The following is a 17906-nucleotide window of genomic DNA, read 5'->3' on the forward strand; positions in this document are numbered from 1 at the left end:
TCCTCTACGTGTTCTGACCTTGGCCTCTGGTAGGTAAGGTTCTCAGAAGGATAGGACTCCACAAGACCTGTCATTCTCGTAGCACCGGAGTAGCCTCAGCAGCCGTGGTTCGTGGATCTGGTGAACCTCGCGGCGGACGCTCCTCTCCGGCTCGGGCACCTCCCAGATCTGCTCCGACAGGGTCCAGTATTTTTCATTCAGGCGGTTCGCTTTTGTCTAGCGGCCTGGCTTTTGAGCGGCAGCGTCTGAGGAGGAAGGGCTACAAAGAAGAGGTTGTTTCTTCACTGTTGCGGTCCCTTAGGCCTTTCACCTCTCTCGCGTATGTCCGAGTCTGGAGAGTGTTCGAGTCGGCCTGTGCCAAGTCTGGAGTGTCGGCGCGTAAGTCTCCGGTATCCCATGTTCTTTCTTTCTTTCTTACAGAATGGCTTTTCCAAGGGTTTGTCTTTCAATTCTTTGAGAATACAGGTTTCGGCCGTCAGATCTCTTCTGGAGATTGTTGATGATTATGCTGTGGTGTCTCACCCGAATGTCGTTTGCTTCCTCAAAGGGGCCAAGCTTTCAATCTGCTTGTCCGGGCTACTTGTCCTTCTTGGAGTCTCATCTTGGTGCTCCAGGTCCTTTGTGAGGCGCCCTTTGAGCTCTTCCAGCGGGCTGCGCTTCAAGATCTAGCCTTTAAGACGGTTTTCCTCGTTTCTATCTGTTCCGCCTGGAGGGTGTCCGAGCTTCAGGTGCTGTTTTTTTTGCCAAAGGTCGTGTCTTCCTTTCATGTCAATCAGTTGGTGGAACTCCGTACGTTTTCCGCTGAGGAAGTTGCAGGCACTTCTGTCTGTGACCTGCCGCACCTTGACATAAAGGGAGTACTGCTGCAATATTTACAGGTTACGCACTGCTTTCGAGTTTCTGATCATCTCTTTGTCCTATGGAGTATTCTAAACGAGGGAAACAAGGCTTCTAAAGCTACGATTGCTCGCTGGCTAAAGGAGGCGATTGCATCGGAATATATCTGTTGAGACCAGCTGGTCCTGGAGGGCTTCAAAGCTCATTCTTTGCGTTCACAGGCTACCTCTTGGGCGGAAAGTCAGTCGGTCTCTCCGCAAGAAGTCTGCAGGGCAGTGACTTGGAAATCTCTGCATGCTTTGGCTCTTCATTATTACCTTGATGTCCGGGCGACAGTATTGGGCTCCTTCGGTATGCAGGTGCTTTGAGCAGGACTGTCTCGGTCACAACCTGTTTAAGGAAGCTTTGGTACATCCCAATGTCTGGATTGATCCGGGTACGTACAGGGAAAAGAAAATTGGTTCTTACCTGCTAATTTTCATTCCTGTACTACCACGGATCAGTCCAGACTCCATCCCTTGATATGTCTGCTCGTAATTGTCTGCTCGAATGTTTTCTTTCACAGGATCTGGAACTGGTTTCTGCCTACTTGAATTACAAGGCACCGGAGGTACTCATTATACTATCTCCTATGTAAGAGCGTCTACTTAGCTTTGAACCTTAGGTTCTGTTTGATTGTTAAAGTTGTGTTACTTGCTTGATCTTACTCTAGTTCATTTTTACATTGGGGTTCTGCTTTGATAATTTATATTGAAGTGACGCAGGGTAGGCTCTGTTTTGATATAGGATACCCTTTCAGTTTTTCTCTGTCTCCATCTGCTGGACAGGAGGCTCAACCCACTGTCTGGACTGATCCGTGGTACTACAGGAATGAAAATTAGCAGGTAAGAACCAATTTTCCTGTGTGAGAGAGATAGAGACTGGGCAGGGAGGTGACGGGTGTGTGTGTGGGAGAGAGACTGGGCAGGGAGGTGACTGGTGTCTGTGTGTGAGACAGACTGGTTGTAGGGTTTAATTGGGGTATGTGCATGTGAGTGACTTGTGGGCCCTAAAGAAGAGGACCGTGAGGACAGAGCTTCAGCAGCCGCTGCTGCTCCTGGTATGTGCCTTCAAGGGAAAGGAGTAGGAGAGTTGCTGGAGAGGGTAAGTAAAGGTGGCATTTTAAGTTTATTTTTCTTGGTTGACTGCCATTTTAATTATTGCGTATTATGTGTCTGCTGTTTTTGAAATTTTATTGATATTTGGACAATTTTAAATAATTTTTATGAGTTTTAATTGCTTGACCTTATTCTGTTCATCAGTTGTTTTGAAACATTTATTAATATACCTTACAATTATTTATGTGTGGGGATCTATAGCAGCTTGGCTTGTTCTGTTTTCCTAATAGGAGGTGTATTAGTGTTTAGGACTTGATTTAATATTTTTAGTGTTGCCTTTTCATAGATAGGGTTGTTATGTGTTCCATAATGCAGGGGTAACTTTTTGCAGATTAATTTCTGTGCATTATTGCAGATCCTGTGACTGACTCTGTTAGGTGCTATATTTTTCTTTCCATTTCTCCAGGTTTCTCCAGGTTTGCACTGCATGCAAAAGAGTGGCTTTTTTTGGTTTGTCATTCCAGTTTGTCTCCATATTTATAATGTGTGGTCTTTCTGTACTTGGTGTCAGTCGGTTCTGTGTGTGTGACCGAGGTGAGGTATTTTACTAGCATGTAGGTAATTGTATGAATCTTATTTGTTGTGTTTTCTCAATAGGATATGCATCAGTGGTAAATTATTGCCTTTTAATAAGGAGGGCTATTGTGCCTGGTAGTAAAGGGAGTTTGTTTTGCTTTTATTGAGATGTCATCAGAACCAGAATATCTTTTTTTTTTTTAGCATGGTGAGTTCTATGGGTAATGCCCTAGTTCTCCTCTGCATCCATTGCTGAAGGTCAAGGTTGTTCCCGTGGATGCAGAGTGTATGTTTACAAATAGCCCCGTGACGGTCACATGTCCAGTGTGTCACGCATGTGAGAACTGTGTCCCGGCCGAAAAAAGGTTGAGAACCACTGCATTAGGGGATTGATTAGCGCCTATTGTACCCGCGTCCAACTGCACGTTAAGAGTGCGCTCGGCTCAGCGCACCATATTGCATCGGCCCCAAAGTAATGACAGCAGAAAAAGATCAAATGGTCCATCTGGTCTGCCCAGCAAGTTTCTTATCTTAGTAACTGCCGCTCCGTGGTTACCCCCAAGCCTTATGTGAAGAATCTGGCAGCATGAAAGGAGTGAACAGGGTAAAGTGGGGGTGGCGGATCCTTCTAATCATTTCACTATACTCCTGTTTGTTTGTTTTTTCTTTTGTCCCCTGCTCTCATCAGGATTTGCACAAAAAGTACACATACATCCGAAAGACACGCCCGGATGGTAACTGCTTTTACCGGGCGTTCGGCTTTTCTCATCTGGAGGCCCTGCTGGATGACAGCAAGGAGCTGCAGCGGTAAGCATGCTGGAGAAAAAGGGAGCAAGACTTATTGATTTATTTACTTATTTATACACATTTGATATTCTGCTTGTACTAAGAAGTTTTCAAGATTACAATTAGATTTTATTACAATATTGAACAATTTACAATGTAAATAACCTAGATAAGGTAATATGTAGGAGGGCATGTCAGGATATTTTTGGAGTATAGGAGAAATAGGAAATTAAGGGTGGTAGTGGAATGTGAGTTAGGATAAGTGAAAGATACAATAATGCAATTGTGGGGGGGGGGTGGGGGTAGGAACCTAGCGCCATGTGGCAGGGGAAGTCCTTAAGTAAGAGGGATCGCCAGAGGATCATGCTGGGTCTGCCAGTCAAGGAATGATTGGAGCTTTCTTTACTGGCTCTCGTAGTTTTGTCACAGTTTGGAGGTGGAGCTAGGAGAAGGTCTGGCTGAATAACCAGGCCTTGGCTCTGTTCCTGAAGGGTGAGGTAAGAAGTCTCTTGGCATAAGGAAAAGGGTATCTTGTTCCAGAGTTTGGAGATGAAGCAGCTGTTGCATGCAGTCCACTGCAGGTTAATCTAGTGGCAGCCAGAGGTGGGGAGGAAAGAAGGGGCATTTGGGAAAAACAGAGTTCTCTTGCTAGGGTTTAGGAAAACAAAGCTGGGAAAGGTAACAGGAGCCATATAGTTAACACACCCAAACATAAAGCATAGAGTTTTGAATTGGATTCTGTTTTCAACTGATAGGCAGTATAACTGTCTTAAGATAGGTCTTATGTGGTTTGAAGCTTTGACTTCTACAAAAATTCTGGCGGCTGTATTTTGGTTTGAATTATCTGTCCATCCATACAGTATGCCTGTGGGAATTCTGTGCAAAAATATAAAAATATTCTGCACATAATATTTTTAAATTCTGTAGACTTTATTCAGATAAAACAATATAATCACAGTCTTTGAATGGTAAATCATAATACAATGTGAAAAAAGTTATTATTCAAAGATGCAGATTTTTTAATTTTTTGTGCAGAATTTTCCAATCAATAAGGTCTGGCCCTCAAAATTGCTCTTACCTATGCTCAATGATGCTCCCCAGATCTCTCCCTCTTATGGATCAAATCCTTTTTCCCATGTTTTTTCTCTCCTACCTCTCTGATTAATCCTCCTGTTTGCTCACTTCTTCCCACTCCGACCAGGGTTGACCCCTCTCCCATCTCTCCCCCCCCCCCCCCCCCCCCCCCCCCCCCCAGCTTTCTTTCTGCCTGAGCAGACTGAACCCAATCCCCTGTTTCCTTATCGTCTAGGCAGGCTAGTCCACATAAGCGAGTTATGCAGTCCTGCCAGCAGATGGAGACAGAGATCACTGACTCTCTGACGTCACTCCTATCTATAGTCCTGCACTGACATCAGCCTGCCAGTATTCTCTGGCTCTAGCAAATGGCAAACCACGACAATACAAAGGTTCAGCGGTTTTTCAGTTGAAGGAGGGACTCCAAAGCTCTTCGGATCGAAGTCCTTGTGCAGTCATGGCCGAAGACAGACTTGCTTTATGTGTTTCCTCCATGGCAAGTGATTGGCAGGTTACTGCAAAACATAGCATGACATCATGTTGTAGTTCTTCTGGTGGCTCCGGATTGGCCACATAGACCATGGTTTGCAGATCTCCAGGATCTGATAGTCAATAGACTGTTGCGATTACTGGTGCGGAAGGACCTTCTGCATCAGGGACCGATTTTTCACGAAAATCTGGATCAGTTTTGTCTTATGGTTTGGCCCTTAGGGCTTGGCTGTTGAAACGTGGTTATTCTTTGCTGGTAGTGAACACCCTGTTACGGGCTCGAAAATTTTCTACTTCTTTGGTCTACGTCAAAGTCTGGAGAATTTTTGAGAAATGGTGCAAGGAGCACGCATGTCACTCTCTTAAAATAGGGGTATCTTTAATCTTGGACTTTATGCAGGAAGGTTTGATTAAAGGGTTGGCTCTGAATATGCTCAAGGTGCAGTTCCCTGTATGTACCCAGATCAGTCCAGACCATGGGTTGAGCCTCCTGTCCAGCAGATGGAGACAGACCAAAACTGAAAGGGAATCCTATATCAGGACAGAGCCTACCCTGCAGCCCTACAGTATTTGTCTGTCTCCAGCAGATGCCAGACAGCTCACCCTGTGGTTCCCTGTTAGCTTGCCCTTCCCTTACGGGGTTTTCTTCTTTGCTTCTATCTTAGGGAGCAAGCTCAAGCAAGTATTACCTGTTCTTTATTTGATTAAAAAAATAATATATATATAGAAAAAGAAGAGATCTTTAATTGAAATTTGTTTCTGACTGTGTCAGGGAGACAGCCATGTCTCCCTCGCTCTTGGGGTTCCTAGGGGGGCTTTGCCCCTTGACTTGCTCAGCCTAGGTTCCCTTCCTGGTGACCTCCTTACCTGGGGCGATACTGGTGGTGCCAGTCACTCCCCCTCAGCCTTCTGCCTTGCCCCGGGACGTCTATACCTCGGGTGCATATTCAGGGAAGCGCATTCCCCTGCTAATCTATATCTCTACAGTTTAAAAAAAAAGAAAAAAGAAAAATAGTAAATAAATACTATTAATTCAGTGGAAAATCAGAGGCAGAAAGGTTTTGGCTCTTAGGGAGGGAGCAGGGTTCGATCTCCTGCTCCTCTCCTCTGGGACTCCCCACTCAGCTGTTTTTGATTTCTCTCGTGGCTGTGCTGCTTTCTTCATGCCGTGTTCAAATTTTTGTTTAACCTGTGGAGAGCCAGCCTCCTGGCTCCCCAGAGATATGGGGTGTGCTCCAGATGCCTCCCGGGTGGGGAGAACCCTCTGCGGCGGCGCCAAAAACTCAAGCCTGGGGACGGGCTCCACGACGCATGACCAGGCCATTCCCAACCCGGCAAACCGTGGGAACGGCGGCCATTTTGGGTTTTTCTCCTGATGCAGATTCTGCCTCACAGGGGACAGAGGAGTGAGATTTGCCAGTTTTACCCCCCGATTTGAGCCCGGTGTGCACTCAGAAGGATGCCCCGGACCCCCCTCGACTCCCTTGCCCCCCCTCCTCCCCCCGCAGGAAAATAATCTCTGGCCCGATTTTCTTCTGATTTTGTGCTCCTATTGCACAAATCATATTTAGCTAGCCTGCAGGAGGAGGAGGAGGACACCCCCCCCCCCCCAATTCCCCCCTCTGAAAATCCCTCTGATGCCCGCGCCGTTCCCTCCCGCGGTTCCGGATCCGCAAGGCCCTGTACGGGTGCGGGTTGTCCCGGGAGCCCCCCTCCATGTGGACCCTCCACAGCCCCCCGTGGACCCTCTTAATGAATTTGATGAGGAGGCTTAGGCTCAGGCCCCCCCGCTCGAGGGCGACGATCCCCGCGTCCTCCGGTTATTCCAGTGGGAGGAGCTGGAGCCTCTCATACCTTTCATTCTACAAGAATTGGGGATTGATGCTCCGCCGGATGATTCTGTGACGGCAGCAATGCCACCAAATGCGGACCCGGTCCTGGCGGGACTTAAGGCACTCCCGCGTACATTCCCCTTCCATCCTATGCATAAACTGCTCCTATGGGAATGGGAAACCCTGGAGGCGGGCCTCCGGGTCAGGAGGGCTATGGATAAACTTTACCCGCTCCCTGAGGATTGCCTGGACATGCTGAAGATTCCAAAAGTGGACTCTTCTGTCTCTGCGGTCACCAAGCATACCACTATTCCAGTGGTGGGCGCCACAGCGTTGTGGGATGTCCAAGACCGCAAGCTCGAGTTTTATCTGAAGCGTATCTTTGAGGTCTTAGCTCTAGGGGTCCGGGCGACAATCTGCAGCAGTCTCATGCAGCAGGCAAGCCTTAGGTGGATGCAACAATTACTCAGCACCCAGGACCTCCCGTCTGCAGAGGCGGAGCAGGCAGAATGCTTAGAGGGCGCCATTGCATATGGCGTGGATGCCCTGTATGACTTGCTTCGCATTCAGGCCAAGGCAATGATTTCCGCAGTTTCGGCCAGACACCTCCTCTGGTTGCGCAACTGATCCGCAGACTCCTCATCTAAGGCACAGCTAGGCACACTTCCCTTTAAGGGCAAGTTGCTTTTCGGAGAGGACCTGGAACGAGCTGCTTAGACTGCTTAGGGCGGTCCTCCAGCTGCTGGAGGACCGCCCTAAGCAGTCTAAGTCTTTCTTTCCCACGTGTACCTGCTTCCGCGGACAGCATCAGTACAACACCTGTGGCCACGGTTCCTTCCCACGGGGTGGTACTTCCAGGTCCCAGTCTTAGTCTCATTCCTTTCGTGGCCGTCGTGCCTTCCGAGATGGGAGTCAGCATCACCCAACCACCAAGACTGCTCCACAATGAGATATGGCCAGTCCATTCCTCCGCACGAAACTTAGATGGGCGTCTTTCTCTGTTTTACGAGGAATGGGCCAAAATCACGTCCAACCACTGGGTCCTCAAGGTGATAGGAAAAGGCTACACAGTAGAATTGCCCGGGACTTACTGGATCTTCATCTCATCTCCCCTTGCGGTCCACTCAAGAGGCCCGCAGTGTGCCAAATCTTGACCAGGCTCCAGGATCTGAGGGCGATAATCCCGGTACCGGTGCAGGAACAAGGCGCCGGCCAGTATTCCATTTTCTTCGTCGTGCCCAAGAAGGACAACGCCTTCCGTCCGATCCTGGACCTCAAGCGGGTCAACCGAGCCCTCCAGGTGCTCCATTTTCGAATGGAGACTGAGGGCAGTGATAGCGGCAGTCCATCTGGGAGAGTTCCTTGCCTCCCTCAATTTAACGGAGGCTTACCTGCACATTCAGATTTGACCAGACCATCAAAAGTATCTTCGGTTCCACATTCTGGATCAACACTTCCAGTTCCGGGCACTTCCTTTCGGCCTTGCCACCGCCCCCCGCACCTTTACCAAAATTATGGTGGTAGTAGCGGTGGCTCTCCGCCGCGAAGGAGTCCTGGTCCACCCTTATCTGGAAAACTGGTTCATGCGGGCCAAGTCATCCGCTCTTTGCGTACGAGCTGTCGACCAGATTCTTGCTCTCCTTACTTCCCTCGGCTGGATTATCAACTTCCCCAAGAGCAGTCTCCAACCCTCCCAGGTCCTGGAATTCCTGGGAGCTCGCTTTGACACACGGGTAGGAAAGGTGTTCCTCCCGGACGCTCGGGTGCTCAAACTTACCGATCAAGTGCGCAGCTTTATCTCTCTGCCGCTCCCCATGGCATGGGATTACTTGCAGATACTGGGGACCATGGCCTCCACTATCAACCTTTCCCCTGGGCTTTTGCGCATATGCGTCCTTTACAGAAAGCGTTATCCCGCTGGCACCCAGTGTCCGAACAGTTCCAGGAGATCCTCCCCCTCTCTGACTCTACCATTTCTGACATTCAGTGGTGGCTGTCGCTGGCGCATCTCCTGAAGGGGATGCCTCTTCTGACTCCCAAGTGGGTCATAGTCACAACGGACGCCAGCCTCTCCGGGTGGGGGGCGGTCTGCCAATCTCAAACAACAATATTCTTTTAATACATAGTTATATACTGTATTGTATTTGTTCAGTTACCATGTTAAATTGTAAAGCGCAATGCTGTATTACTGTTTGAATGTAAACCGAGGTGATGTTTTTTTACGTACCCCGGTATAGAAAAATCTATAAATAAATAATAAATAAATAACTCAAGGAAACTGGTCCCCAGGACAGTCCCGTTGGCATATCAATCGCCTGGAAGCCCGGGCGGTACGCTTGGCCCTCAAGGTCTTTCTTCCCCTAATCCACCGCAAAGCGGTCCGTGTTCTCTCGGACAACACCACCACGGTGGCCTATATCAATCGTCAGGGAGGTATCCGAAGTTGCCTGATGGCTCTGGAAGCCAGCAAGCTTTTCGCCTGGGTGGAGAGGCACTTGGATCACCTAGCGGCCTCTCACATAGCAGGCAAGGAGAATGTTCAAGCTGACTTCCTCAGCTGACAATGTCTCGATCCTGGCGAGTGGGAGTTATCAGAGGAGGCAATGGGTCTGATTATTTGCAGGTGGGGTCCCCCTCACCTGGATTTGATGGCAACCTTAGCCAATGCCAAGGCTCCCAGGTTCTTCACCCGCTGGAGGGAACATTGCTCGGAGGGCGTGGATGCCCTGGCCCTTCCTTGGCCGTCCGACATTCTCCTTTACATATTTCCACCTTGGCCCCTCGTGGGAAAAATTCTCAGGAAAATAGAGCTTCATCGGGGACCGGTCGTTCTCGTGGCCCCGCAGGCCGTGGTTCGCAGATCTGGTAAATCTAGCGACGGACGGTCCCCTTCATCTCGGCTACTTTCCTCGTCTTCTTCGGTTGGGTCCCGTATTTTTCGACCAGGCGGATTGCTTCTATCTTAGCAGCATGGCATTTGAACGGCACCGTTTGAGACGTAAGGGCTATAAAGAAGAGGTTATCTCCACTCTGCTCCAAGCTCGTAAGCGGTCTACGCCCCTGGCTTATGTCCACGTTTGGAAAGTTTTTGCAAATGCCTGCGCAGAAGCGGGTGTCTCGGCACGCTCGCCGTCGGTCTCTATGGTTCTCACCTTTCTTGAACGGGGACTCTCCAAGGGCCTTTCCGTTGTCTCGTTGCACGTTCAGGTTTCCGCTCTCTGTTCCCTCCTGGGCACCATTGAGGGCCATGCGGTGGCCTCGCACCTGGATATTCGATTTCTTAGGGGCGCTAAACACTTAAAGCCGCCCGTTCGGGTTATTTGTCCCTTGTGGTATCTAAATTTGGTCCTTCGGGCTCTCTGCGCGGCTTCTTTTGAACCTCTCCATCGGGCTACTCTCAAGGACTTGACCCTTAAGACTGTGTTTTTGGATGCCATTTACTCCGCCAGGAGTAAATGGACATAAGCCCCTGGAGTAAGTGGACATAAGCCAGGGGCGGCTTTAAGGGTCAAAAACTCCGCCAGGAGTAAGACAGAGCTTCAAGCTCTGTCTTACAGAAAACCCTTCCTGCGTTTTTCGGACTCTGGCGTCTCTCTCAGAACCGTGCCTTCTTTCTTGCCGAAAGTTGTTTCCTCTTTCCATGTCAATCAGTCGGTGGAACTTCCCGCGTTTTCTTCTGTGGATATAGAGGGAGGTAATGACCTTCGTCGTTTGGATGTTAAACGCATCTTGCTACGTTACCTCCAGGTTACCAATGACTTTTGGATTTCAGATCATCTCTTTGTTCTGTGGGGCGGCCCAAAGAGGGGCGACCGAGCCTCTAAGACTACAATCGCTCGGTGGTTGAAAGAAGTGATTTCTCCAATGTATTTCTGTAAGGGCCGGGAGGTCCCTGAGGGCTTGAAAGCTCATTCCTTGCATTCTCAGGCTACTTCTTGGGCGGAGAGTCAAGCAGTCTCTCCTCAGGAAATCTGCAGGGCGGCTATGTGGAAATCCCTGCATACCTTTGCTCGTCATTACCGCCTTGACGTTCAGGCGCCAGTGTTTTGTTCCTTCGGTCGGCAGGTACTTCAAGCAGGACTATCTCGGTCCCACCCTTTGTAGGGAAGCTTTGGTACATCCCATAGTCTGGACTGATCCGGGTACGTACAGGGAAAGGAAAATTAGTTCTTACCTGTTAATTTTCGTTCCTGAAGTACCACGGATCAGTCCAGACGCCCTCCCATATTCGGTCCGCTTGAACTATTTACTGTTCTTTCCTTCTTGTAGAAATCTTTTTGTGGCTCTTCATGGCTCTCTTGGATTCTCATCATAGGCACCGGAAGCATCTTTCACGATGATATGGGGTAGTCATGCAAGAGCGCTTAGTCACACAGTTTCCTTCAATAGTTCTATTGTTTGATTGTTTTACAAAGTTTCATAGTGAATCTGTTACTTGCTTGATCTTATACCTTTTACTGCTTTGCCAATGGTTATACTGAAGGGCTGCAGGGTAAGCTCTGTCCTGATATAGGATACCCTTTCAGTTTTGGTCTGTCTCCATCTGTTGGACAGGAGGCTCAACCCATGGTCTGGACTGATCCGTGGTACTACAGGAACGAATATCAACAGGTAAGAACTAATTTTCCTGTAGCTGCCTTGGCCTGTTACAGAGGGCATGTTCAGGGTAAACTTCTCTCTTTGCATCTGGATGTTTCCAGATTGGCCTCCATTGCCTTTTCCAGTGCCACTGTGGGATTTGAATCTGGTGATATTCTTTATGATGGGTTCCACCTTTCGTCCCCTTAGGCTGCTTTCTTTGTTTGCTGCTATGAAAACAGTTTTTCTGGTCATGATTTGTTCAGCAAGAAGAGGTTCCGAATTGCAAGCTTTTTCATGACTGGAACTATTATTGGTAATTACCTGGGAGGGACACAGTTTGAATTAGGACGGTGATTTCTTTTTTTGCTGAAGGTGGTTTTGAACTTCCATTTAAATCAATCCATTTCCTTATCTTCTTTTGATGGGTCGCACAATGAGCAAGATTATCATGTTTTCCGTCCCTTGAATGTTAGGAGGATTCTGATACAATATCTTAAGTTCACTAACCCTTTCTGGACAACTGATCATTTGTCGTGTATAGTGGGATTTAAGAAAGAGGGAGTGGCTTCTCGGGCCACAATTGCACGTTGGATTAAAGAGATCATAACAGCAATTGCATGTTGGATTAAAGAGATCATAACAGCAGCCTATGTGGTGGAGGAGAAGCCTTTGCCCAGGCTAAATTATGGTGCATTCAATTAGTGCTGGCTGTTTCCTGGGTGGAATTAAAGTTGGTATCTCCATTAGATATTTATAGAGTTGCAACATGGTCTTCCTTACATACCTTCTCCAAGCACTATCGTTAGAATGTTTCGACACAGGAGGATGCATCTTTTGCAAGGGTAGTCCTTTTGGGCACGTGGGCAGCCTCCCACCTCTCTGGGGGAATAGCTTTGGTACATCCCGCTTGGGTGGAACTGGCTTGCCTAGATGATAAGGAAGGTGAAATTACTTCTTACCTGATGATTTCCTTTCCTTTAGGATAGGCAGGCCAGTCCACGCTACCGCCTGGGGCTGCAACTGCTCTTACTGTTGTTCATCTTTTTTTTTTTTGGGACAGCAGATATTTGGAAATCATTAAAGGCTCCGGATTATTGAAGTTTTCTGATAGATTTGTATTTTTTTCTGCTGTTGTCAGTGGATTTGCTTTTCTTGAGCCCAGTGCTTTTGGTCTCCTGGAAGTAAAAAAAAAAAAAAAAAAGTGTGTTCAGAATATATTGATTTTTTCAATTTAAGTGTTGTTTAGTTATCCACAGTTGGCTTTTCCAAGAATATTGGCATTCTGATATCTGTGCAGGGTTATATAGAGGAGTGACGTCAGCGACTTCTGTCTCCATCTGCTGGCAGGATTGTATCACCTTCTTGTGTAGATTGTCCTGCTCGTCCTAAAGGAAAGGAAATTATCAGGGTAAGACGTAATTTCACTTTTCTCTCTCTCTCTCCTACACTCTTTGGAGCACTCTCAGCTCACTCTCTCTGCTGTGCCCCCAGGCTTAACCCCTTCTCCCTAGTTCTCTTTCTCCCCACCCCCAGCAAGATCTCTCCTCCCACCCTCCCAGGCTTGATCCCTCCTCCCCAGTTCCTCCCCCTAGCAAGACCAGCTTCCTCTTCTCTGCTTCCACACAAGACCTGAACCCTCCCCCAGCTCTTTCTCTGCTCCTCCAGTTTTCTTCTCTCACCCTAGCAAGACCCCACAGCTTTCTCGTGATCTGCCTTCATCTTGGGTTTCACTCCTCGGAGGCAGACAGAGAGAAAGTTCCCTCTTCCCTCACTCAAGCAAGACCTCACCCCCACTTTAGCAAGACCCCCTAGATTTCTATCTGTCTGCAATCCCCTCTGTAGCAAGATACAGGCTCTCTCCTATCTTCTTCCAAGCTTGCTGTCTTCCTCCTATTACTCCCTCTTTTGTTCAGGCTTTGCAGGGCAAGGCTGACACTGCAGGCTGATACTACTTGAGTGGGCCAATGCCGATTCTCCCAGCCTATCACTGCTTCTTTCTCACTTCCATCTGACGCAGACACTATTCCTGGCTCACGCAGGCCTCCAGTGCCATGACTGCTGCTTTCTGATCCTCGTATATAATTCTGTGAGGCAAATGCAAACTTTTGTGTGGGAGGAGAATTTGCGCAACTGTGTAACACAGAATTTCCCCAGGAGTAATACAGGCATGGCACATTAAAATACCATACTAATGGGATAGAATGACACAAATAACAATAAGGGCTTCTGCCCTTCCCTACTACTCTGACTACTTATATCTATAGTACTACTAGATGAATGTATGTAAACCCCTTTGATCTTGTGTACACAGTACTAAACAGATACACATAAGAGACAATCCCTGCTCTCTGGAGCTTACTGTCTAGTCAAAACACACAAAAGACAAAGAGGAGGTTTCAGGAAATGTATTATAGGAAATGGTTAAAAGCAAGCAGGCTGTAGCCAGGCTTCAAGATTTAAAAGCAGCCTTAGAAAGGTGGGTTTTTAGGAGGGTCTTGAACATAGCCAGAGAGGAAGCATCACGCACCATCTCAGGAATGTTATTCCAGGCAAATGATGCAACAAGGCGGAAGGTGCCGAGTTGAGCTGGCAGTGGAGGAAAAGGGTACAGATAAGAACGGCTTGTCCGATGAATGGGGATTTAGAAAGAGGGTATAGGGGAGAGAAGAGGTAGTGAGGAGCTGCAGAGTGAGGGATCTTGTAGGTGAGTAAGAGGAGCTTGAACTTTATGTGGAAGCAGATGGGGAGGAAATGTAATGACTTGAGAAGAGGAGTGACATGGTCATAATAGCATTAGAGGAAGATGAGTGGTGCAGATGAATTATGGATAGATTGTAGTGGAGAGAGATGGTTCAATGGGAGACTTGTTTGGAGCAGATTGCACCAGTCTTAAGTGGGAGGTAATGAGAGACTGGATAAAAATTTTGGTAGCATGTTCAGAAAAGAAGGGACAGATTTGATGATGTTATGGAGAGAAACAAAATGCAACAGCAGTGAAAACTACGTTCATATAAACTGGACCAGGGCATTCATAAAACAGGGAAATATCTGAAATATGTCACACGGCAACAGGTTTGTATTGAGTTGTTTTAATCATAGTTCCCCTATTTACAGGCCCAGCATTTCCATTAGGTGAATTAGGCAATCGCCTAGAACGTCAGCCATGAAGGGGTGGCAAAGAGCAGTCATAAGGGGTCACACGCAGATTCTCATTCTGCTCATGTCCAAAGATAAGCCCAACAAGCCATGCGTGGAGCCCATCCTGCTCACAACCAAAGATGAGTCCCAGCAGGGCTGCAGGTTGCAGAAGACAGAGGGGACAGAGAGGCTGGAGAAAGCTTGCGGTAGAGGCCCAGAATGAGGGACCGAGAGATCCTGTGAGCGAAAGAAAGAGAGATTGGAAAGGGGTGTGTGTGTTTGAAGGCGTGATGATGCCTCTATGTGTATGTGAGGAAGTGAGAATGAGTGACCGATTGGGAGCCTGTATGAAAAGTGTGTGCCAGAGAGAGAGGGAGCCTGTGTGAAGGGGGGTGTGTGTATGTGTGTGCAAGAGACAGATGGGTGTGAGGGGGTGTTTGAGAGAGGGAGAGTATGTGAGAGAGAGAGGGAGCCTCTATGAAGGAATAGGTATGTGAGTGAGAGAATGGGAGTTTGTATGACGGGGGTGTGTGTATGTGAAGGAGAGGGATTGTGTGTGTATGAGAGATCGAAGGGGCGTGTGTGGGGGTGGTGGGAGAGAGAGGGAGCTTGTATGAGGAAATGTGTATAATTGACAGATTGGGAGCCAGTGTGTGAGTGCATGTGTGTGTGTGTGAGAGGAGTCTGTGTGAAGTGTGTGTGTGTGCAAGAGACAGATAGTGTCTTTGTGAGAAAGTGTATGACAGAGAAACCGAGGGAGGGTGTGTGTGAGAGAGAGGGAATCTTCATGAAGTGTGTATGTGAGCAAGTGAGAGAAGCTTGTATGAGGGTGTATATTTATTTATTTTAAAACATTTATATTCTGCTTATGAGTTCATAGAAATATAGAAATGAAGGCAGAAAAGGACCAAATGGACCATTCAGTCTGCCCAGCAATGTTATAGTAGTATCTTCTGTACCGTACAGGTCACCCCCATACTTATCAGTTTCCCAGACCGTAAAAGTCAGTGCCTTTGTTTATTTCTGTCTGAGTCCAGTTCCCCTTTACCTCTTGCGGTTGAAGCAGAGAGCAATGTTGGAGGTGCACCAAAAGCATCAGGCTTATTGGTTAAGGATAGTAACAATCACATCAGCAAGTTGCCCCCATGCTTGTTTCCCTAGACCATAAAAGTCAGGGTCCCTGTTGATTGCTGTCTGAATTCAATTCCTCTTTTCCCCTGCCGTTGAAGCAGAGAGCAATGATGGAGTTGCTTCAGCAGTATGAAGGCTTATTAGTTAAGTGTAGTAACTGCCACTCCAGCAAGTTACCCCCATCCACTCGTTTCTTCATTTCCATCCTCTAGCTTTTCGGGATCCGCAGTCTTTATCCCATGCCCCTTGAATTCTTTCACCGTTTTTGTCTTCCCACCTCCTCTGGAAGGGCATTCCAGGCATCCACCATCCTCTCTGTGAAGAAATATTTCCTGATGTTGATTCTGAGTCGTCTTCTCTGGAGTTTCATTTCATGACCCCTAGTTCTTTCCAACGGAAAATGTTTGTTGTTGCTTGTGCATCATTAAAACCTTTCAGTATCTGAAGATCGGTATCATATCTCCCTGCACCTCCTCTCCTCCAGGGTATACGTATTTAGGTCCTTCAACCTCTCCTCATAAGTCTTTTGATGGAGACCCTCCATCATTTTAGTTGCCCTTCTTTGGACCGCCTCCATGCTGTCTCTATCCTTTTTGAGGTATGGTCTCCAGAACTGAACACAGTACTCCAGGTGAGGCCTCACCAAAGACCTGTACAAGGGAATTATCACCTCCTTTTTCTTATTGGTTATTCCCTACTCTATGCAGCCCAACATTCTTCTGGTTTTAGCTATTGCCTTGTCATATTGCTTCACTGTCTTCAGATTGCTAGACTCTATCACCCCAAGATCCCTCTCTTGGTCCATGCATAATCAGCCTTTGACCCCCAACATATACGGCTGTTTTGGATTACTGCACCCCAGATGCATGGCTGCACTTCTTGGCATTGAATCCCAGCTGCCATATCTTCGAACACTGTTCAAGCTTCCTTAAATCTCGTCTCAGTCTCTCACTCCTTCCAGACTCTCACTCCTTCCAGCATTTCCAATTTGTTGCAGATCTAATGTTTAAATCTTTTTTATTAATCAAACATAGTACAGTAGGAAAAAGTCTGAGGGTTGGTCGACTCTGCACCCCTCAGACTTCCACAAGAAATGACACTTTTTTCATAATAAGTTATCTTCCCCTACAACAAACCCTCCCAACCCCCCAAAGCCATCTATATCTAGCAATAGAGCATAGCTGACCACAATATAGCTTCTTTTCCATAAACAATTCTTAATCAGTAGGAGCAGACATATTGTTTAAGCTTGCGAGGATAAAGATTGTAGGTAAAAGTCCCAAATTAGCAAAAAGAGTTTGTTTCCTCGTCATGTCCACTTGCTCTAAATATTTTTCTATCACATATGTACTATATTGCGAAGTTGTCTCATCTCAGCTGCATCTTGGGAAAACCAATTAGCAATATACATTTTCTAGCCAAACGTAAGACCTTTCTTACCCAAAGTTTAACATATCTAGACTTAAAATTATATCCTTTCAAATCATCAAATAAAAGAGATTGTACAACAAATGCTTATAGTTACTCCAGTAATTTTAGTAACATACTTCTACCCCTTTCCAAAATTGTTGTATATATGTACAAGACCAGAAGCTGTGTCCTAAAGTCCCAGATACTTGACCGCACTTTAAGCACATACCAGAGTCTGATAACGCACTTCGAAATGCCTGCACTTGAGAACTGTAGGGCCGTGGTAAAAATTTAAAGTGAGTTTCCCTTAACAATATGTTTGGGGTTATTGTGTTGGCCCTTGAGAAGTTCGTTTCCACCCTTTCATAACAGCTGAATAACCCAAGTCCCCCTGTTTTCTCTGCAACAATTTATACAGAAAAGATATGGTATGTCTACAAGGTTCCCTGTATGTACCCGGATCAGTCCAGACCGTGGGTTGAGCCTCCTGTGCAGCAGGTGGAGACAGACCAAAACTGTGAGGGTATCCTATATCAGGATAGAGCCATCCCTACACCCCTTCAGTATTCGTCTATCTCCAGCAGGTGCAGGCAGCTGAACCTACGGTTCCCCTTCTTCTTCTTCCCTTAGTTTCCCTGAGGGGATTTTCTTTACTTTTGGTCTGGATCAAGCAAGTATTAAATTCTTGTTTTTAAAAAAAAAAAAAAAAAAAAGAGGACTTTGAAAGTATTCTCCCTTTTTTTTCCTCACAGAGACAGTTCGGTCTCTTCGCTCTGCTGGGAGCCTAGGGATGGGGCTTGCCCATCCTCGGCCCCTTTTTCCTGGTGACCATCTGGGGTGATACCGGTGGTCCAGTCCCTCCCCCATTATCTAGCTGTCCACTGTAAAACAGTACCCTCTCAGGGAGTGTTTTTCCTCTGGCTTAGCTGAGCAGTTTTAAAAAAAAAAAAAGGGT

General features: G+C 47.2%; 1 protein-coding gene across 1 annotated transcript in view; it reads left to right on the forward strand.

Annotated features, from left to right (window-relative positions):
- OTUB1 (OTU deubiquitinase, ubiquitin aldehyde binding 1) overlaps nucleotides 1-17906 on the forward strand; it is a 69559-nt gene that overhangs the window by 10580 nt on the left and 41073 nt on the right. Inside the window, exon 4 of the mRNA XM_029614723.1 lies at nucleotides 3199-3317. Within this exon, the coding sequence (XP_029470583.1) occupies nucleotides 3199-3317 (119 nt within the window). The remainder of the gene's footprint in view (nucleotides 1-3198; nucleotides 3318-17906) is intronic.

The sequence above is a fragment of the Rhinatrema bivittatum genome, chromosome 8 (genome assembly GCF_901001135.1).
Source record: "Rhinatrema bivittatum chromosome 8, aRhiBiv1.1, whole genome shotgun sequence".
In the NCBI taxonomy this organism is placed as follows: domain Eukaryota; kingdom Metazoa; phylum Chordata; class Amphibia; order Gymnophiona; family Rhinatrematidae; genus Rhinatrema; species Rhinatrema bivittatum.